At 38.5% G+C, this 21,757-nt stretch overlaps 2 protein-coding genes across 2 annotated transcripts; both read right to left on the bottom strand.

The window, feature by feature from the left end:
* Positions 1–112: 112 nt before the first annotated feature.
* LOC135652951 (lysine-specific demethylase ELF6-like) lies at positions 113–10,119 on the bottom strand. Its single transcript, XM_065174317.1, has 7 exons — positions 8,925–10,119; positions 8,776–8,854; positions 8,572–8,639; positions 6,525–6,675; positions 4,244–4,917; positions 3,060–3,704; positions 113–2,511 (listed from the first exon to the last, which is right to left on the bottom strand). Exons 1-7 carry the CDS (start codon positions 9,865–9,867, stop codon positions 329–331), a joined length of 4,743 nt encoding a protein of 1,580 aa, XP_065030389.1. The 5' UTR covers positions 9,868–10,119; the 3' UTR covers positions 113–328.
* Positions 10,120–17,185: 7,066 nt separating this feature from the next.
* LOC103970195 (serine/threonine-protein phosphatase PP1 isozyme 3) lies at positions 17,186–21,501 on the bottom strand. The gene is made up of 4 exons (XM_009383868.3): positions 20,915–21,501; positions 18,043–18,602; positions 17,741–17,962; positions 17,186–17,599 (listed from the first exon to the last, which is right to left on the bottom strand). The coding sequence occupies exons 1-4, from the start codon at positions 21,090–21,092 to the stop codon at positions 17,579–17,581; spliced, it is 981 nt and encodes a 326-aa protein (XP_009382143.1). The 5' UTR covers positions 21,093–21,501; the 3' UTR covers positions 17,186–17,578.
* Positions 21,502–21,757: the final 256 nt, after the last annotated feature.

Below are 21,757 nucleotides of genomic sequence, written 5' to 3' on the forward strand. Positions count from 1 at the left end.
TTTTTACATACATTATGTCTACCAGTGGCTTTTCAGCACTGTGAACAGTCATACAAGAAGACATTAGTGAAGAAGAGACGACTGGAAGAATTTGATGAAACAGAGTAAGCTCTAAAGAATAATGGTACACTGAGTTGGATTGCTCTTAGTGCAATACAAAGATCAACAATGAAGGTTGCAATATCTCAGACAAAGGTATCAGTCTGTAAAGAGATACCGCAATATTAGCAAACTGTGGACTCCACTTGAACTTCTAAAAGAAATATCTTAACAATTCCTTCCTAGAGGAAAATCTAAAAAGTACAAGCAGGCTTAATGAGATCCACAACTATCCAGCAGAAGGTGTGGCATAATGCCCAGTTTTCCTTCTGTGGCGGCTGAAATCAGATACAAACCTGAATGTCTGCCCGCACCCAGAGAACTTACACTTGTAGGGACGCTCTCCCGTGTGGACCCTGACATGTTCGGTCCTGGCCCATGCCCACTTGAAGGTCATGTTGCAGCCCTTCCATGGGCATCTAAGAGGTCTATCATCATTGTGAACACACTGATGGCGCACTGCATATTTGTGACAGCTAAATCGCTTTCCACATCCCTCAATTGTACAACGGTCACGCTTGTGCAGTGAAAGTTCTCCCCTTGTCTGAAAACTCATAAAACAGCCTTCAATGTCACACTTGAAAGCCTTGCTCTTATCTTCCCTTTGCACAATCGAGTTTCCTGGTCTTCTCCTTTCCTTGATTGCAGAGCTCTTCTCCAGTGTAAATATGTCAGCCTTGACATCCTTTTTGAGCCAATTCCGTGGCCTCAACCCCTCACAGGGGCTTCGTACAAAGCAAACTGAGCTATCCTGACATCCTGTTGACTGCTCTTGTTGTCTCTTTCTTTTGTTTCTCCGCCTCACATATTGTATAAGATCAACTCTTGCTGTATTATGATAATTTGGTTGTGCACCATTCAGCAAAGAAGAGCTATCAGCAGAAACACAAAGCTCCGTTGAATGCACTTCCTGCATAACAGAGCCTTCGGCCATTGATATGGCAAGAATCTCAGCCAACTTCATTGAATGGTTAAAAGCAGTCTTCCCATCAGCTTTAACAAAGGCTTCCATTTCATCAGCACAGTGAGCTTTCTGTGGCATTTCAGAATTATTAACAACCAAATTATTGACAGCAAAGTAGTTTTCACTCTTAATGATATTTGCACCATCAGCAATATGTTCAGTCCTTGCCAAAATCTCTTGCAACATTTTACTACCATCATTTATGCTAATGTCAGGCATCCTGTTTGAATTAGCAGGATTGGCAACCATGTCATCACCTAAAGGTTCCTGGACAGACAGATTATTAAGCTGTATTTCAGAATTAATTAGTGATTCTGATAGACAAAGGAACTGGTCGTTGGACAACGAAGTTCTGCAACTATCCTCTAAATTCTCCAAAGAATAATGGAGAGGTCTTCTACCAGTCCCACAAGCTGCTTCCCTATTTCCATTGAACTCATCTCCTAGATTAGCTGTATCCACAGCACTAACTTGTTGAGCTTCAGAAGTTCCACTTTCTAAAGTCAATCTATCTGCTAAAATTTCTGACTTATCAGAACTACAAAACTTGTCTTGTGATCTATATGCTTCTTCAAACCCTTGACTTAGTTCCGGATCCACAAAAGGCTGTTTGCTAGCCGACTTTACAGGTTCACAAACTGCTTCCTTGAAGCTTAGCCCATCGGAGTGAATCTCTAACCGTTCAGAATATCCAACATCTGACTCATGACTTGCAGGCAATTTTACAGGAGGAACAGACTCACTGTATGTGGTAACCCTCAGCGTTACCCAACTCACTTGATGCATTTGAGGACATTCAGCAATCAGGACAGGAATGGTATGCAAATTATCGCCAGTATCATCTTTCATTTGACTAATAATTTTGTTTGCAGAACCACATTTTCTTCTTTCATCACCTCTGTCATCAACCTTAACAATTGTGTTACCACTGCCTGACTCTTTGAGCATACCTTTTATAAGGAGACTATGATGCATAGTTCCTATCTGATGTGGTTCAAGGCTACGATTAACTTCTGTGAATTTGGCAGAATCAGTTATTGAATTTGTATTCCCATCTATTAGCTCACACTTTTCATTATTTGCATCAAATTGTAATTTTGACTGGATCACACCAACTACCTTGTGGGGAGTACGAGATTTTCTAGAAAGCCACTTGAGATTTGAAACAGCTGTAGGAGAAGGATCAGAAAAGATTCCACCTAAGGATAATGTGAGATGTTCTTGATTTGATGGAGACTGCTTTTTCAGCTTCGCACAGTATCTCAGATTCAGACCCAATTTTGACGTCCAATCATTCCCATCTTCTTCATGTCCTTCATCATCAATTGAGACATTGATTAAATCCAAATCTGATGGGGATGCATTCACCAGTGGGACATCTTCACAGTTAAACCGGATGTTGATTTCTTCAGCAATAGATATGGCAAGTGCTTTTATTTTGAGATAGTCTGCAAAAACAAAATAACAGCACCATAAGAAATCCTGCTTATATCACTATAAGAAAGCAAATTCAGTAAGAACAGAAAATAACTTCTGGTATTTCAGAAAAAAAAATTATAGCTATTTATAAGGAGATGAAGTTATCTGACTCTTGAATAAAGATAAACTTTATTCCATGAAAAAAATAAAACGATCTATAAGTATCAACAGCATGAACTTTTCAGTAGAGATGTCCGTCGCTCGTATATGTTTTTTTCATCACTGGACTCTCAACAATGAAATCAAAGACCATGTATCATACACATCCATTCATTTTTCAAGATATAATTAGCAGTACTAATAGGAATTCAATAATGTTTCACTGACGCAAAACCATTCCAACCTTTTGCTCTGCAAGAACAAACTACCACAATTACAATACATTTCGACCAGTACCAATTGAAGAAGACATGGCATACAAGAACAACAGCTTTAAAAATTGTAATTGGGAAAATTTAGAAGAAAATGATAATAAATGTAACATATATATTAATGCTATCAGTGCATGAATTCACACCTGAATGGCATATAATAAGCACACGCACACCACCCTTGCACCGTAACAAATCCTCAATTTCAAGTGCATGCTGTAAGCAGAAGATTCGTGGTCTTAGAAATCCATTGCATGTATTCCAATTTGAAATCTCATCTGAAGATTTCCTCTCTGGCACATCATCTGTTTCATCAAGAGAAATGTTACCAGGATAGTCTCCTTGACATGCTTTATTGTCAACCTCTGAATGACTTGTCAAAGATATATGTGGCCCAGGTTCTTTCATTTTGTCACAAGAATGTTGTCCACAGACAACTGTCGTTTCATACGTACAACTACAATGTGTTCTCTTTGCTTGAACACATCCATCATTCTTATCTTGAGCTCTCAATTCGTGTATCTGACGCTCCATTAAACTCAGAATCTGTTGATGTTCCTCATTGCTTGCACAATTAACAGGCAATGAGTTGCCGGTGGATAGTTTTTCGGGTCCAATCAAATGACAAAATCTGCTTCTCTCAACGTCTTCACCAAGCATATCTGGTGTAGTGTCTGATAAAGACTCTTTGACAGCACTTCGGTTTTCAACCAGAGAAACATTGACCGTGTCCTCATGTGAATTAGATCTGGCATCTGGATTTCTCTGCTCCTCAACACCAACACATTCGTCTTCGTGATTATTTCAAAAAATGAAGCAAGTTAATACAACTCCATATGAAAATCAGAATTTCTGTACTTAACAATCATACAATAGAGATCCAGAAAAGTGGCTAACAGTACATTGTCAATGTAACTTAAACATTCTCTCATCAAGCATCATTCTACTTTGTAATATGTCTTGCAATCAATAGTTAAGATTCAATTGCAATTAATGATAAATATGCCAGAGTATAAAGATGTCAACTAGTGATTGGGTGGAACATATTCTATCTTATGAATTTTGATGAGCTATAGTCCAAGTATATAATAATGAGTGCTTAAAATATATTCATAATGCAAGTGCATGTCCTAGGTTGTTATCTAGAGGCAAAGAATTTTTTATGGTGAATGCTTATGTCACTCAAAAATGGGTTTTGTAACAAAAACACAGTCATCACACTAACATGCTAATCAACACAAGAAATACGTCCGATGCTGGAAAAAGTCTTTAACTTCCCTACTGTGTGTCTACAAAATTTACAGCTCCACTAGCCAAAAAGACAAATTACCTGAATCCAACTTTTTGGCAGTACAGGGCTGGCAGGAAGGAAGGTTCAAATTTTGTGATATATCAAGGCTTGGATGAGATTCATTAGAATTTGCAGCAATAATATTTCTGGATGCTTTTTCAGAAGGTTGCAGGATAGCCATAAATGGATAGCCAAGAATTCCACAGGCAACACATGCCAATGATCCAGAATCAACATCAAGACCAAATGGTAGGTCAATTTCATCAACATCCATGATGCCCTCAGTATTATTGCAAGCATTCTCATTAGCCTCTGAAAATAAAGCAGAATGAGATGATCTGCCGGAAAGATCGGCAGTTGTTTCATGGGCATCCTGAGTACAGCAAGCATCTCCTTCATAGTCAAGAGAATCTTTACCCATGGACTGACACTCCATTTTAATTCCATGAAGGTCACCACTTGTGGGCCCATGTGCTTCAGATGATACGGATGAAGACTGCTGCACTTGGGTACCAAGACACGTGGCAGGCAACATCTCTGGTTCCCACAACACTGCACTAGAGATTGTTGCTTTTGCAAGAAGTACAAACAACAAGTTGCTTTCATTCATCATATCATCCAGAAATGCTTTCTTGACTAGGATTTCTCGTTCTTCTTTCTTACGGTCTCTCAGACGGGAACTCCGTGCACCTGACAACAGTTCTCTAGGAACACTGGCATTAAAACAATTCCACCAGATTCAAACTGGAGAAAAAACTAGAATTAGGTGCCCACTCATTTAAAGTATGGACACCAACAATGAAAAGAAAAAAAAAGTCTAAATCACTGATAGCATGCTAGACAAAGTGCATTTTTTTTTGCTAAAAACTGAACCAGCATGGGGCAAGTGCCAGTAACAATTATAAGACTTTCACATGGATATGCACCATATAGACATACAGAAATAAGTCTAATGTGGTGTGTAAATCCTTGATCTAAACACCAGGGTTCAGAGATTCGATGAAAACTGAAGAGAAACATAAACCAATACCACTAGGAATTATCCACTAGTAAATGTCTTAAACTTAACATTGAATGTCCCAATGTTTGTAGTTAATTTCTGATCTGTACCACGTTAGCCAACCCTTCTTATAGCAGAGAAAGTGTTTTGTTTGGAGAATCAAGTTGAATCACGCCTTCTAAAAATGAGTTCATGAGCCAAGGATTCATACAAGTTTGTGAATAAGCAAAATGTGTACAATCTTAAATTATGGTATTCAATAATAAACTAAAGCCCCACACTCTCAAATCCTTCTCAGGCAATACATAATATAAAGAACAACTTAATCAGCACCGTATATTTCAGAGAAGAGAATTCTAACTTGTAAAAAAGAAAACCAACACTACAGATATTTCAAATACAATGAATTTTATAAAGTAGGTAATGGTTGTGAATCGAAGAAGGCAAACTGTAACTAGTTGCCAAAATAGTCATAATAAACCAAATCTCAGAGTAGCTAAGCGGGAGAGAATGTCTCTGTCTCTGTATCGTCTCAGCACCTACTTACGAACTTAGACCATAAAAATTATCTAAAATCAAATTATTAGATTATTAATAATTTTTTAAAGAGTCTTAGATCTGTTTTATTTTACTCCAAAAGACTAGTTTGATTAATCTATGGTCTTTGGCAGGCGTTGGTTAAAATAATTTTATATCAAGATATAGCCAATATGAGTGATCTAGCTACGTGGAAATGGCTGACCAGTAAAAGGAGAATAAGAGGTGAGATAGGGTATTCCAGTAAGCACCAACAAATGGGACAACCAAAATCGACATAAGGTCCCACAACTTTAATAAGGAGCATACTGACTCCTTTATAGCATAGATTTTCCTGCTACACAGTAAGTCGCATCAACTTTATTGTTCTCAAAGGTGTAAAGACTTTTTAATCATACTATCATAATAATGACTGGAAAGAAGAGGGTGAGCCTGAATGCCACAGTAAGGTTGCTCCTTGTAAGCTAGGTGAATACTGCATCTATTAGCCTTGCCTAAACTCTGCATTAGCATGAGCCTTATGCATCCGACCATCACTTTTAAATGGTTTGAAAGAGATCAAGGCAACAAAAATATATTGTTACAATTAAATAAAGAGGGTTTTAGCTTTTATCAAAAAATGATGACTCAATCTGCAAAAGTTGCAGAAAATTACATAAGCTAGGTTTCCACAGAAATTTCACACTGCTCTCGCAATAGAAGAAAATACAGATCAGAAGGTAGAGGGGAAAAAAAAGAATGACTAACTGTAAATTGTGCTGTAAAAATTTATTAATAACCAACCTTGAGATAAAAGATATTGATAACATGTATAACAGCTGTTGATGGGAGAGCATAGGAAGATAATTCATGGCAGCCCTTCGCACTGCAGCCTCTTTTGCTACCATTAACCACTTGGGAGTTGCAAAATTAGCAGCTTCCCCACAGTTGAATCCTATTGTGCAATCATGACAACATATAAATAAAATCAGGGGTAACAGGCATTTGACATGGAAACCTGTAAAAAAAATTAAATCTTACCCCAGATACTTGTCTATCCTTAATGAGATTAGTGAGACTTCATACAAGATAAATGACATTAAGAACTATTTTCATTTTGGTAGCTTCAATTAAAGAATAGAAGTAACCTAACCACAAGAAAAGTACCAAATGGATACAAGACTAAAGCATGTAAAGACCAGAAAGCAACAAGTATACATAAACTGACAAGCTTTACTCCATTTATTTGTCTCGTCTAATTAAACCATAAATGAAAGTTTGCATACGTTCACATGTAAAACTGTAACATGCCATTAATGTTTCATATGTTGTGCAATTTATTAGTCATGGTTAACTAAGCTGAGATTTGGGATTGACTATAATATAAGAGCCCACTAGAGCAGGCAATAGTTCCCTATATCTACATGACCCAAGGTCCTCAACTTTGTCAACCCTTACAGTAACTTTAATCCCTTTTTGGTAGAATCAATTTGCTTTCACTACAAACAAATACATCAGTTTCTCAAGTTGTGTTGATGCAAGTGCATCCTACTGTTGATCCTCTTTATCCTCATCTTCATATTTTACAATCAGCTCCTCTTCCTCTTCATCTTCATCTTCATCTTAACCTAGATCTAAAAGTCTAACATATTCTTAGGGATCATAAATTTGTAACTAGTAATGGTGTCTGAGGCAAAAGATACATGGTATTTACTAGTACAGTTCCACAGTACCTCATTCAACTCATCCCAACAGTGAGCTATTTTCCATTTCTTTAAATGTTAACCTCCCCAGAGTTTTTTATTTCATCATTGTAAATGTTGCATAAACATTGTAGTACCATGTTCTCTTATTTGTCATGGAATTTCCTATTACTTGAGGTGCATGCTAAAGTATAGTTTCCAAGGGAGCATAAAATGTAACATGAAAGACTTTCAAGCTACATAATATATTTCCAGTTGAATGGGACACAAGAGTGTGATTAAAAAACAAATCTAATGCACAAGTTTCCCACCAATGCAGCGTATTCTCAGACAAAAAAATGACACTATTACAACTTAGCAAAAAAGAAAGTGAGAAGGATTGATGTGTTAGAAAATCAAGAAAGGAAGATATAATCAGAATATCAAGAAAGAAAGATATTACTGGCATATCAAAAATACATAAATTTTCAAGAACACTCAAGTGCAACTCTACCAAATACCTGATAATATGAGAACAATCAGTCTGGAGCTTTACACTATCTAAAACTTTATAACAGACAGGAGTAAGTAAAATCAACAAGTTACTCTCTATCAAAAACAGAAAACTGTTATAATGAACATGATAAGATGAGCATCAGCCCACAATCTATCTAAAACTTTACAACACAGGGGTAGGCAAACTCAACCTCTTTACTCCCCATCAAAACCAGCCAACATACAATAACAAAAATAATTGAAATTGGACTCTAAGCTGTCTTAAAAGTTGTTGGTGGATTAAGCTCCCTGTGGCGTGAATGACTTAGAAGTATTGGCTCAAAGAATTGAGGCTAAATGTTTCAATAAATTGCGTACCAGAAAAATTCTTGTAAGCACTAGAATGGCATAATAAGCTACAACAACACCTAAAATAATCTTCCAAAGTTATATAGTTTCTAACAATGACCAAAACATTGATTATCAGAAGCACTAACAACAATCAGGCAAAAAAAAACTTGATAGGAATTTGCTTGTAACATAACAACCAACCTATAATTTCTGAAAAGTATTAGGGATACAATGATAATGACATCATAGTTGTCCACAGAAAAGATATACCAAAATTTTCTATATTTTGCTAGAAAGTAAGAAGATCTGGGGCGAAATTTTACCATGGCTGAAGCCTACATGATAAGCCCTTGGAAACGTTACAACGAACTCACCAGGATGTTGTACTAACCTAAAACAGTGTGACCATAACTATTTTAGTTTATAAAACCAAAGTTTATGTAGACATTTCAGCAATGTCATCCAGTCAGCGTTAAACCTTAAATAAGATTAAAGGCACAATCACATATCCAATATAAGAATTTCACCTGCAGCATGGCACCCCTGATGCCACCAGAACTTCAGGAGATAGCAATGTTGTCTTCTCTCCGAGCATAATTAAAGCCGCTGAAAAAACATAAAAGAAGATAATCAACTTCATCGCTTCGTGTAACCGAAAACAACTATGCTACCGTACCAAGCCGATCCATGTTTCCTCCATATCCCTGAACACGAACAATCTCCTCCAGTGTGGCCGCATAATCTCCAGGAACAGCATACCAAGTCTTCGGAGAGCCCAAATGGAGAAAATTCAAGCTATGCAGCTCATGATCCTCCACATGCCAGGCAAACCAACTGAACAGCATCCCAATATATACCATCGGCGAGGTAACTCCTGGCACTTCATCAGGCATAAATCTAGTAAGCGAACCAGGGGCCCTAGCGATGGCCTGAAGATTCCATGGGCTATTTGATAGCTTCCACCCGACACCACCCATGCCCTCACGCTCCCCGATCGCCTGTGGGCACAAGCGTCTTGGCTCCTGGATGCTCCCCCTATTGAGCCCTCTTTTCCGCTTCCTCCGGTGATGAGGGTAATACCGGAACGGCACCTCCGGCACGCCAAACCCCGACCCAGGCACATCGTTGGCATACTCTACGTAAATGGGTTTTTCCGAAGCGGCCTTCCAGAAGAGGGTCTCGATCAGCAAAGGGCTGACTTCCCTGATCCCACCAAGCTGGGAGCGAGCGAAGGCCTTGGACTTGGCCTCGAACTGCTCGAGGGTGTAGAACTCGCCGCTCTGCCACACCTGCTTCTGGACGGGGAGGGCGCGGCCGCGTCGCGCCCCGAGCTCCTGGTGCCGGGTGGTGAAGACGGCAGCGGGGGAGCGGGGGGAGGAGGGAGGCGGTCTCAAGTGGTCGGGGGAGGCGGAAAGGGAGCGGTTGAGGTTGGCAAGGACGAACTTCTTGGAGGGCCGGGGGAGCGGGGGGATGACCTTGCAGATGCCGAAGGCAGCGGCCTCGCGCTCGACACGCGAGATAAAGGCGATGGGATCAGCGAACTCCGTCTCGGTGGGGTGGTACTCGGGCGCCAGGGGCAGGTTCTTCAGCCATGCGGGGATCTCCGAGGAGTCGGACATGGAGGTGGAGAGGCAATTCCAGGTCCTCGCTTCCCCGGAAACAGCCCTAGAAAAGAGATAAGGCAAGGATCGGAGACAATTTTGGGGGCGGATTAGGTGGGGAGAGAAGAAGAGGGAAAAGGAGATAAGGGAAGGGGTTTGAGGGGTGCCATCGAGGGCTTCGGGTATCGAGGAAGAGGGAGCAGATTGAGTGTTACTGGGCGGTGCGACTGGTGCCCTAGTTTTAGCCGATGCCTGCGGTGGTCGTAGTGCCGACAACGCAAAAACCCTTTAGCCATCCTCTCACACTCGATGGGGTTCGGTCAGGCCACGATCGACGCGGGCGCGGCTGACCTCCTCCCCGTGCACCGATCAATTACGCTACTTTTATATAATTTTGATATTAAAAAAATAAACAACATAAATAAATGAATATATATATATATATATTAATTATCATTTTTTGAGGAATTCTCATAATTATATATTACAGTATTTTTACATAATTATAATATAATTATGATATAAAATAAATAAATAATATATTAGTTATTTGTTTTTTGGATGAATTCTCCAAAAAAAAATCTCTCTTTTTTATACTTTTTCTCAAAAAGTATCTCTACTTCTATAATTTCCTAATAATGTTCTTCTTTATGTAATACCTGATATACCTTTAATTTGAGAGATTTTTGTCATTTTCTCTTCCTTTTTCTATAGATCGATTCGATTAAATCAATCCAATTACGATATTTTATATGATTATAGTATAATTATATAATTATCATGAGATATATTTTTAACATATATATATGTATATGTTATATATTTTTATCACCCAAAAGCTCACTCTATTCCAGGAATAAAACTATGCGAAGCAACTCAAACTTGACACGAGGAACTGATGTTGTTTCTTGTCATCCCGGTAATACTACATCATTCAAAGAGTTGGAGAATCACGTCTCTCGACATGCTCATATATAACAGGTGCATGAACATTTAAGCCGCCCCACAGCAATGCCAAAAGAGAGAAAAGTGAGTTCTTCAGATCCCGACGAGAGAGAGATCAACTGAGACTGGAGAGTTCTTCGAAGGAACGGACCCTTTTCGGAGAAGAGTTGATGAACAACTTAGCAGCCAAACCCGTACAGCGTACCAATGACTGCGATTTCTCCCTCCGCGGTTGCGTGATCCATATGCAACTCCCAAGGGATGATACAGCCCTGTCGAGGAGCTTAGCAGGTAGTAACAAACGCAGAAGACGAGTGCCAGTGGCACACTGCGACGGATCACGAGATAACCTAATTAACATGCTTCTTCTTCTTCTTCTTTGCTTTCCATGATCTCAGGCGCATCGGTGCAGTGTTTGCTGGGGTTTCTACGCTTTGACCATTCTGCATGTAGATGTCCCATTTTGTTGAGGTCATTCCATAGCAGTGCTGCCAAACAAACAGCTTCTTCCGGAGGATGACATGAATGAAAACGACTCAATCTAGGATTTGAATCTGGGCAAGAAGACGTGAGTTGAGGAATAGCATGCAGGTGATGGTTAAGCTTCTCAGGTTATTTAGGTTGAACCCTCGTCGACAAGAAGACTCGATTCTTGTTTCCCCCATGAGTCAACGATCGCTTTGGATTTGGAGATCAAACGCATGCAAAGCCTACTTTTATAATGCACGAGTGTCCTAAACGATGGTCTTAAAAGAAGCACTCACCAAAACCAACCTCGTTTGAAGCCATGACATTTGGTTGAAGAATGGGGAGGGGGATTGGCTCTTTAAATCTTTCTTTACACAGTAAACTAAAAGATCACATAATGGTGTATTATAGTATTTGTTAATGAAAATTTTGTTTATTGGTAATAAAGTTCAAGCTGCCCATCGGTGCGACCCACAGCTTTGTACGCTTTCGAAGGATTATTCATTTTTTACGATGGGTGTACCGATATAATTTTATTCTTTCGAAGTAATATAAGCTTTAAAAAACAGAGATCTGACGAACTTATAAGACTAAATAACCTTATCACATCTAATTTTAATTACTGAGAAATGAATTAAATTATACACTCTACAATAAACATTTATAGATATATAAGAAACATTTGTCCTACTGCACTATTTTCTTTTTCTTTTTTTATTAGTTTATACTCCAAAGCATCGTGAGAATATTGCTTTTGCATTCACTATGGACACTTCAATTCCTTATCATATTCGCTTCATCATCTTCTCATGCGAGGCTTACATTTGTATTTTCTTGAACCATTTATGATTCTTTTTTAGATACTTTTCATGATAGATTTATTATGTGTAATTCTTCTATGTTTTGGAAGAGTTTATGTGCTTATTAGACAGATTATTTTTATATCTTAGTATGGTCTGGATAGAAAGAGGGATGGTAGTATTTAGGGTTTAGATGAGCTAAACTCACCAAGCAAATGTTATTACGTTATATTCATCCTCAATCATATTTTATCCGAATAATCGTATATTATTCTTTATAATTAACTACCTTTAGTATCTCGATTTTTATATTTTTAAAAGTAATATTAGAATCCTTATTTTTATAAAAATAAAATAATAAAATTCGGATTAAAAAAATAATTTCATAAGATTAAAAAAAACTATTGAAACAACATAATTAAATATTTTACTTTCGTAAATACAAAGTTCTCATTATAAATATGATTAATTGCATGGATAATCTATAATTATCTCCACTTTTATCTTCTATGTTACATTTAGCTAAGTACTTCAGTTCGATCAACTGCTCTACTGTCAATGTTAGTTTTGAGCTTAAAAGCAAAAATGTGTGGATTATATAACTTTATTCATTTACACTCTAATATTTGGAAGTATTGCTGTATTCATGTTGTTGATATACTCAGTCCAACAACAACGAGAAGAAGGGTTTCTGCAGCTTGTGACCTTCGTATACAATGTGATCGACATTAGTGTGCAGACTCACCAAATAATCAGTCATTTATGTGTTCATGGTTTTAATGAAAGTTTTGGTTGGGTATATATGATCAAGAAAAGGAAAAGATAATTGCGTCTTCTATCACTACAGCATTGTCACCATGATTAGACAACAACATTTGTTGCCGTCTCAAAGAAGCAGCACGCGAATTGAAGCATCAGCTATGTCATAAAAGCTAGATTTAGGCAGTGATATAGAAACAGTTTTACCACCATAGTCAGATCACTCTCTCTCCCTCCTCAATATTCTTCTCGGCAGTCAAATACTAGTTGAAAATGACATATATCATGATATAGCCATATTATGATATTTTTTATATCGGCAGTCAAATATTCTTCGATCTTCAATAGAACTTGCCCAATCACTATCTAAACAACCAACACTTAAAAATTCATTAGTAGTAGAATACCATAATCTATGGCTAATGGTATCCTTCAGATGTCTTCAAATTTTCTTTGTTATACCCCAATGTATTTTACTTGGCCTAAGACTTTGTATAAATCATGATGATAAAGATGTACCAAATGTTATATCAAGTGGAGTGTGACTAAGTAAACTTCCAATTAAACTTATGTACAGATTGCAATTAACCTTTTCTTCACTGTTGTTCAGGGAAAATTTCATATCTATGCCCATAAATTTTGTACAGGATTGCAACTCTACATCTTAAACTTCAAAAGCAAATCAGATATATACATATATATATGTATGTATGTATTCTCTAGAAATGAATATATAATTGCGCTTCTTATCACTACAGCATTGTCAAAATGATTAGACCACACTTGTTTTGGTCTCTGATCAAAGAGCATGCGAAGCCTCAACATATGTGAGAACAGCAAGATTTAGGCAGGCAGTGATACCCAAACAGTCCTTCCACCACCGTCAGATCACTAGCCCTCTCCTCGACATTCCTCTTTGCAATCAACTGCTTGTTGAATAATATACCTTCTTTCCACGACCGATCTCTTGAAGCAGTCTATATAAACCCCATTGCAGATGAATTCATTCCAGAGTTCAGAGCTTCCCTTGAATCAAAGGTTAGTTTCCTTGTGTGTTCTCTACTACATAGCATGATTTCTTTGCTTAATGTCCAATTAAGTTATGTGTGGACTCATTCATATATAGGTGAAAAGATGAAACTGGTCATCACCTCACTCGTAATACTGGTTCTGATGGTGTCAGTCACGACGGCAAGAGATCGCTACAAAGAAGGCATGAACCACCAGGTGAGCAAACTCACTGAGATGAACACAAAACGCTCAGGTGACAAGGATAAGACGATGACCTATGAACTGAACGAGAACGCTAAAGGTGAGAAGAACTATAACGTTGACGACCAAAATCTTTGTCATTGGCAAGATTACTTGCAAGGGAAGTGCCCCCCATGACTTCCCTACACAAAGAAGGAAGCAGATACGTATCCTGCACGCCCTTCAACTTCGTGATGCATGAAGCTCTATGATATATACCTATGTAGAAGCAAATAATATGGATACGGTGTAGCTTCCTTCGAACCTCTTACTATGTGAAAACAAGTGGTCGGATGTAATGGTGTGTTCGGCTTATTAATATATATATATGCAGGATATTAGCAATTAGTGTGCTGCCAGTGAACTCGACTCAGAATGATGATGGCCATAAGAAAGCAAACAAAAAGGAAGAACTTTGGGAGGGAATAGATTAAAATGATAATATGTATGGGAGAAATATGTGATGATTCTGTTTAACAAGAAATTAAATTCATCTGATAAGAATTTCTCATCTCCAACAACATCACGACTTCATTTAGATGTGTAGATGGTTAACGATAAACAGTACTTGGAAACGCTCTTGATTTAGATCATAATTCAATACAGGTTATGCCTCGGACACCTCCACAGGATCGTCCCATTTCTCCGTTTGCTTGCTTCGTGGCTTTGCCACTTCTTTCCACGCGTTGGAAAAAAGCCTCTGCAGAGAACTAATAAGGCTTCGATCTTTCTCTCTCAACGTGTTGAAAGCTACCATCGAGAACAACAGAGCCTTTGTTCTCTCGCTCTCTCACCTCCGTCTCTCCTGATCTCGATGGCCGTCTCTTCAAGGAAGCTTCGCGCCCGCCGAGTCCCGAGGACTACAGGCTCTCATGGGCGGATGAGCTGAAGAGATCACCGAATGGGTCCGTCCCGCGAGAGAAGGAAGAAGACGACGACGACGGCTTCTTCCAGAGCTCCGTGGACCGGAGGGCCGTGGACAACGTCAGGATGCTCATCGTCGATGCCGTGCAGCACGCTCAGGCGGGGCACCCCGGCATGGCCCTCGGGATGGCCGACGTTGCGTATCGTCTCTATCGGCACGTCATGCGTTACAACCCCGAGAATCCAAGGTGGTTCAACAGGGATAGGTTTGTTTGAGAGGAGGTCAGTGTGCATGCAATAGAGATAGAAGCTGTTAAGGAGTTTGAGAGGCAGTGTTTTGACACACTTTTTTTTTTTTTTTTCCTATAGTGAAGATCTATCGAAATAGCTCAGTTTGGATAAATCATGTAATTCTTGATTTGCGTTTTATTCTTTTTTTTTACTTCTTTGAATATGGTATTATAAGATTTGTTTTTTTTTTCTCCTAACAAATTTAAGCCCAAAATTAATTTATTAAATTGTGGGTGAAACATTTTGATTATAACTTTTTCTTTTTTTTTACTTCACTTGGGTACGACCAACACACCCAATTTTGATTTATATATTTATTTATTTATTTATTATCACTTGCGTGTGATCAACATCAAAAATCAATGGTATATATGAAATTAGATATTAATTTAACTCAAAAATTTAAAGTTATTAGTTTATGGAGCATTCCTTTGATTGTTGACAGTGGGACCATTAGTCTAATCGTATGTCCTAGGTTGAAGATTTGAAGAGGTTATGTAAACTGAGGGTTGGGGATGGAAGAATAAGAAAATGATAAAAACAAAATATTACGATGCAATTAAAATAAATTCTTTCGATCAAGAAAATCGATGTAATATTTAAACAAGAGGATAGACATAGAACACTTACAAGATATTTTCAAGTGTATATTATTTATCTTGCTTCATGAACTATAGTCCTATTTATAAGACCTAATGGCACTCCATCATGTCATCCGTGATTAAGTTAAGTGTAGAAACTATCCTATAACTTCTAGATCATAGATTACTTTTTAAAACATACATATAACTATTTAGAATATGATAACTATCTAGATAAGTACTATGAATTAATTCTCAGTTAGTCGAACCGACATATGCATTTTTCTCATCCTCTTCTCCTTGTTCCATTTTGTCTGTCACATGATCACTGAACTGCACTTGATGCAACAACGCAACAGGTCCTCTAGGACAAGGTGTGGCAAATGCAGTTGGCCTTGCTCCCGCAAGGTTCAATAAGCCTGACGCTGTCCTCGTTGATCATCGAACGTAAGCTAGTTATTAGTTTGATCAAGAGCAAAAGACCATGTTTTGGTTTCAAGCTTGTTGTCGACGTAGTTGCTGAAGAGATGGGCTGGCTTGGTTCTTTGATTGCAGATACTGCATTATGGGTGATGGAGATGCCATGGAAGGCATATCCAACGAAGCTGCTTCTTTAGCTGCACACTGGAAGCTCAAGAAGCTCACGATCATATACGATGACAACCACAACACAATCGATGGAGACACCAATCTCGCCTTCTCCGAAGACATCTCTGCAGGCTTTGAAGCTTTGGGTCGGAACACGATCACGGTGCACAACATACATCAGAACGTCGAACCACACAGAAACGCAATACGATGTGCTCATAATGAGACTGGCAGACCAACATTCATCAAGGCATGGTGATCTTTCCCTCGGTCTTAGTACGTTGGTCTATGATTAATACCATGGAATTGATCGATTCTTCAGGTGAGGACATTGATCGGAAGCTCCCTGCGTCTCCGAGGGGCCGTAACATCCGATATGGAGTCCGTGAGCACGCCATGGCTGGGATCGCAAACGGCATTGCTTTGTATGGAAGTGGACTGAAACCCTTTGCGACGACGTTCCTCACGTTCTCCGACGACATGAAGAATTCCATCAGGTTGTCAGCTTTGAGCCATGCTGGTGTCCTGTACGTGTTCACGCATGACTCCATCGGACTCGGGGAGGACGGGCCCACACACCAGCCGGTGAAGCAACTGGCCGGCCTTCGAGCCATTCCTCGTATGTTAGTCTTCCGACATGCCGACGGAAACGAGAAAGTGATGTCAAACAACAGTTTCTCATCAATCCAAATGTAATTACATGATCAATCCCAGAGGCATGCTATAAAGGGTTTACATGTCGTTTGACAAATCCAACGTCAAGTATATTAGCCCAGCTACATTAGAAACTAAAACATAAATCATCCACTAGCACTAGAAATGTGAAATATATTGAGGGTTTATCAGCGTCTTTTCACCTATCATAGCAACATATTTGGAGTACAAAGAGCATGCTAAGTGTTAAAAAGTAGAGCGATATTTTTTGGTAGTAAGAAACATCATCATTTACGTAGGTGAAGCAAATTCACAACAGTGTCACAAGGTTCGTGAAGATGAACACATGAATGCTGATCATTTATGGCTATTGGACAAATGCATCACTGCATGTGCCACAAGAAGAAAATCTCACTGCGAGGACTCTTTGGTTGGCTATAGCATCTGCTGATCAGAATATTTTTGTTGAGGATCAGATTTTTATTTGCATGCTGTGGGTCCTCTGCCAAGGTATGCCTATGGTGATCATCATCTTGCGCCAAGAGAAGACTGGAAAAAGAAAGTTGTTAGATATTGGTAAAAAATTGGAAGAGAAAACTGAATAATTGATCGTTAACTTGCTCAGTATCGCATCAGTTCATATACTTCAAATTGACAAAAACATTAGAAAAACTATTTGCATGATGATACCTTGACTCCTGGGGGAGGTGTTCCTGTTTTTGCTGCTGCTGTGTTACCAAAAATGAATTTACTTTTCTTTTCTGCAGGTTTCAAAATTTGGAATGAACACATCAAGGTTTCATCAACACTCATCATGGCACCAGCATTGTCAAATTCACCACAGTAATTTGGTGCCGAGAAGATTGTTACAAGTTGCCTATCAGCAAAGAACTCATACCCATCCTCCACCACCTACCAAGAGAACTTAAAAGATATTGACTAGGTTCAACATAAAAATTAAATCAATGAAGACAAATTGAGAAGGACAAAACCTGATGAGCACGGCAGATAAGATCTAAATCATGTTTCTGAAGAAACTCATTGACTCTATCAGGCCCAAAAGTATATGAAACTCCCCTATCATTCATTCCCCAACCTTGAATCTCCTTACTAGGGTCTGACCACAAAAGATCGCAAAGCAATCCATTATCTGGCACATCAGTAGGAAGTGCTAAATTTCGAATTTGATCTAGATTATGTAAGTCAGGAGAAAGGCCACCATGCATGCAAAGGATCTTTTCATCAATAAGAGCTGCTACAGGAAGACAGTTAAAACAATCTGTGAAGACCTTCCAAAGTCTAACATTAAATCTTCGTTTACATTCATCATAAAACCCATATATACGGTTAATCGATGCACTCTCATGATTCCCCCTCAGAAGAAAGAAGTTTTCTGGGTACTTGATCTTGTAGGCTAACAGAAGGCATATAGTCTCTAGGCTCTGTTTCCCCCTGTCCACATAATCCCCTAAGAATAGGTAATTGGCTACAGGTGGAAATCCACCATACTCAAAAAGCCTCAAGAGATCAGAGTACTGGCCATGAATATCACCTGTTTGCAAGAAATATCATATCAGACCTAACCAAAGAAATAAGGTCAACATTCTCAAAGACTACTTAATAAATAATTCCAATTAGAAAAAAGCTTTCACAATCGATTAACCACAAGAAAATGGAAACTGTTTGTTTATAATCCTGCAATGGAGTACTCCACTTGGGTGCTCACTTTTTAGTTCAATGGTTGAACCAATTGAGCTGTATTAGGCAGTTTGTTTCCATTTGACCAACAGACAGACAATGCATCGTGGGTATCGGTGACCGGAATGTCCAGTGTAACATAATTGAAGAACAGCTCATGACATCAGTACCAGTTAAGTTTTCTATGTTATTGAAATCAAACTAAATCATAATTATGGTAATCTATATTATATTAATTTCCTAGTGCAACTGTCTTTTATCTTCCAACATATAATTTAACCTATGCATTTATTTTATCAGATATTAATATGCTAGTCCCCATTCAAGTTTCAACTACAACATTGCTATATGATAGAGATATCAGCTTGTTGAACCGAAACATATTAAAAACATATCAAATTGCAAATTTTGGTTTGGAATGATGCAGCTTCCACAATGACAATTCTTTGCTTCTGTTTGATAAGTTGTGAAACCATAACTGTTTAGTGATTTCTATAAACAGGACAAAAAAACAGTCCACACCTAGATGTCCTGGTATAAATTGTAAAGATACAAAAATGTGATAAAAAACTAAAGTAATATGCTTAAAGGGTGGAATAAGACCTTAAAAGTCTAGGTTTAAGTTTGTAAAGTTGGGACTATAGAACGATCGATACTTTTCATTATTATCTATGAAGGCTAGATACAAGAGATGAAAATGAAATATTCAAGAGTAAAAAACAGAGCATGGAGGAGGCAAAAGAATAGTGAATGCCAAAAGCGACAGAAGAAGAGAGTAAGGAAAAAAGGTTAGTGAGAAAAAGGGGGAAACAAACAAAGGAGAGCTGTTTAAATTCAGTGCATTCAAAGGCTATAAAAAAAACATTTAGTCGATAATAATTGCTTCGCATTACTAGTAACCATTTATGAATCCAGCTAAGCATTGATTTAAAGTAACAAAAGCAACAGTAGGAACTATGAAAAGTTTTTATTTAGCCAAATAAGTCTCTGGATAATTTTCCATATTCAATGCAAAGTAAAACTAAACAATAGGATTAGATTATTCACAAATCCTGCAATTTACTCCTGAGTCATTCAGAACTATTTTAAAAAACTGTCAAACAGCACCATTCTACAATGTCACTCTACAGATTTTCTCCAACTTTTACCCTCCTAGCTTAATTCTGTATGTGAGGGTACAAAATATAATAAAACTTTACATGCTCTACATCCTATATAAATTCTGCAAATCAAAATCTTTATCTTCAATATGTTCTAAATAACTTCTTTTACAACTATGCATAGTAAAATTTTGAGAATTTCTACCAAAATTTCAGAATATTTTCCTTACTTCAGACTTTCCTGTAGGATTATTCGTTAAACCTAAGAAAAATAGAGATAAATTCCATGTCCTTTTTCCATGATATCACGTCTTTCCTCTAGGATTATTCATTCTAGTGTTTGCTTAATGGTTCAAGTTATCCTATACAAACAAAATCAAGAGTTGAACATAGGGAACAATTACACTTTACAATTGCTTCCACAGTCGCACTCCCGGCGCAACTATAGGATAATAGCAGAATGAATTCAGATAATAGCTTAGCCCGACCCCATAAACATCTTTCCTCACATGCTTGAAGTAGGAGGACAGACTGATTGGTTAAAACCAAACTAAAACAGTCAACTTGGTACAGTTCTGAATTTCAGAAAATAGTTCAATTTTTAAAAGGTTAAATACTAAAGGATTACAGTTGGTTCAAAATTTTATATTCTGAAAGTCCAAACCAACCTATAATTCGATATCTTGGCTATACCTGAAACCATAGCTCCAGGCATAAGAGAAGTGCATTTTTTGTTTGTCATATATAATGACCCATCACTATGGGTCCACAAGAACAATGATATGCAATATGTAGGTCTGAAATTATCTCAAGCAAATTTACGGGTTGGATTTTCAATTTCTTATGGGTCACATCAAACCCAGCCATGCATCGTTCTATCCTTATACCAAAACAGCATCCAAGGTTGATTTTTTTCCTAATTTTCCCACGTCAGATTTATCTCAAAATTTAGCCACTATAATTGCGATCAAGAAATTTAGCGGAGATATTTCACATCAATCAAAACGGTCCATAACAAGATCAAAGAGAAAAAAAGAGAAAAAGAAGAAATAGGGAATGAATTTACCGCAAATCTTGATGGGCGCCTCCAGCTCGAGCAGATTGGGCTGCTGCATGAAAATGTCCTTGGAAACGACGCAAAGCTGCCGGATCTCCGCCTCCAACAGCCGCACCTGCTTCCCCGCTCGACTCCCCTTCGCTTCCACCAGCCGATGGATGATATCATCCAACGATGCGGGATCCATCCTCCAAGCACAAAGAAAACTCCCAACTCCACCCCCGGGAAGAACCCCAAATAGAAGAGAAAAGGAACACCTCAAAATAGCAAACTACAATGCAAAAAAGATCCGACCTTTCCCCGTCCTAAACCAACCAGGCGGCTAAAGAGCACAACATTCCATGTTCCAAATGGGGAGAAACCGCCTCTCCCCCGCCCTCGCTTTTCTTGTTAAAACCAACAGCTTTTTGAGCATTTTTCTCTCCCTTAATCGCCCGTTGGATGGATCGATCTCTTAATATCCCACTTTTCCTACCGATCTGGACTGAGACGGAAAGGGGATTCCCCACCGCTGGCTCCGTTCTCTCGCTGTCTTATTCATCTCCTCTCTCAATGCTGCCAACGGAGCGGACGGAAGACAGTGGCGGTGGTGGTGGTGGGGGAGACGGAGGTTGCCGACTTAAGGGATCGTGGGTCGGACGGCTAAGATCCTACATTTAGATTGATTGGACACTGACCGTCAGATGAGAGATCGGCCACGACAGCACACTGATGGAACCCGTGCGGCCGATGATCCAATAATTGAGATTTGGTAATAACGGTAGTTTTGGAGGGCTTTAAAGCTAAGATTAATAGATTTATAATCGGTATTTTTGTTATATATATATATATATATATATATATAAACTCAAA

The sequence above is a fragment of the Musa acuminata genome, chromosome BXJ3-11 (assembly GCF_036884655.1).
Source record: "Musa acuminata AAA Group cultivar baxijiao chromosome BXJ3-11, Cavendish_Baxijiao_AAA, whole genome shotgun sequence".
NCBI classification, from domain to species: Eukaryota; Viridiplantae; Streptophyta; class Magnoliopsida; order Zingiberales; family Musaceae; genus Musa; species Musa acuminata.

Excerpts from the sequence above, each read along its gene's own strand:
- LOC135652951 (XM_065174317.1), bottom strand. The coding sequence starts at position 9,867 with ATGTCCGACTCCTCGGAGATCCCCGCATGGCTGAAGAACCTGCCCCTG. Across the intron at positions 8,640-8,775 it reads TCAGGGGTGCCATGCTGCAG|GTTAGTACAACATCCTGGTG; the intron begins GTGAAATTCTTA and ends ACACTGTTTTAG. Across the intron at positions 3,705-4,243 it reads TGCCAAAAAGTTGGATTCAG|ACGAATGTGTTGGTGTTGAG; the intron begins GTAATTTGTCTT and ends ATAATCACGAAG.
- LOC103970195 (XM_009383868.3), bottom strand. The coding sequence starts at position 21,092 with ATGGATCCCGCATCGTTGGATGATATCATCCATCGGCTGGTGGAAGCG. Across the intron at positions 18,603-20,914 it reads GGCGCCCATCAAGATTTGCG|GTGATATTCATGGCCAGTAC; the intron begins GTAAATTCATTC and ends TCTTGCAAACAG. Across the intron at positions 17,963-18,042 it reads TTATCTGCCGTGCTCATCAG|GTGGTGGAGGATGGGTATGA; the intron begins GTTTTGTCCTTC and ends TTCTCTTGGTAG.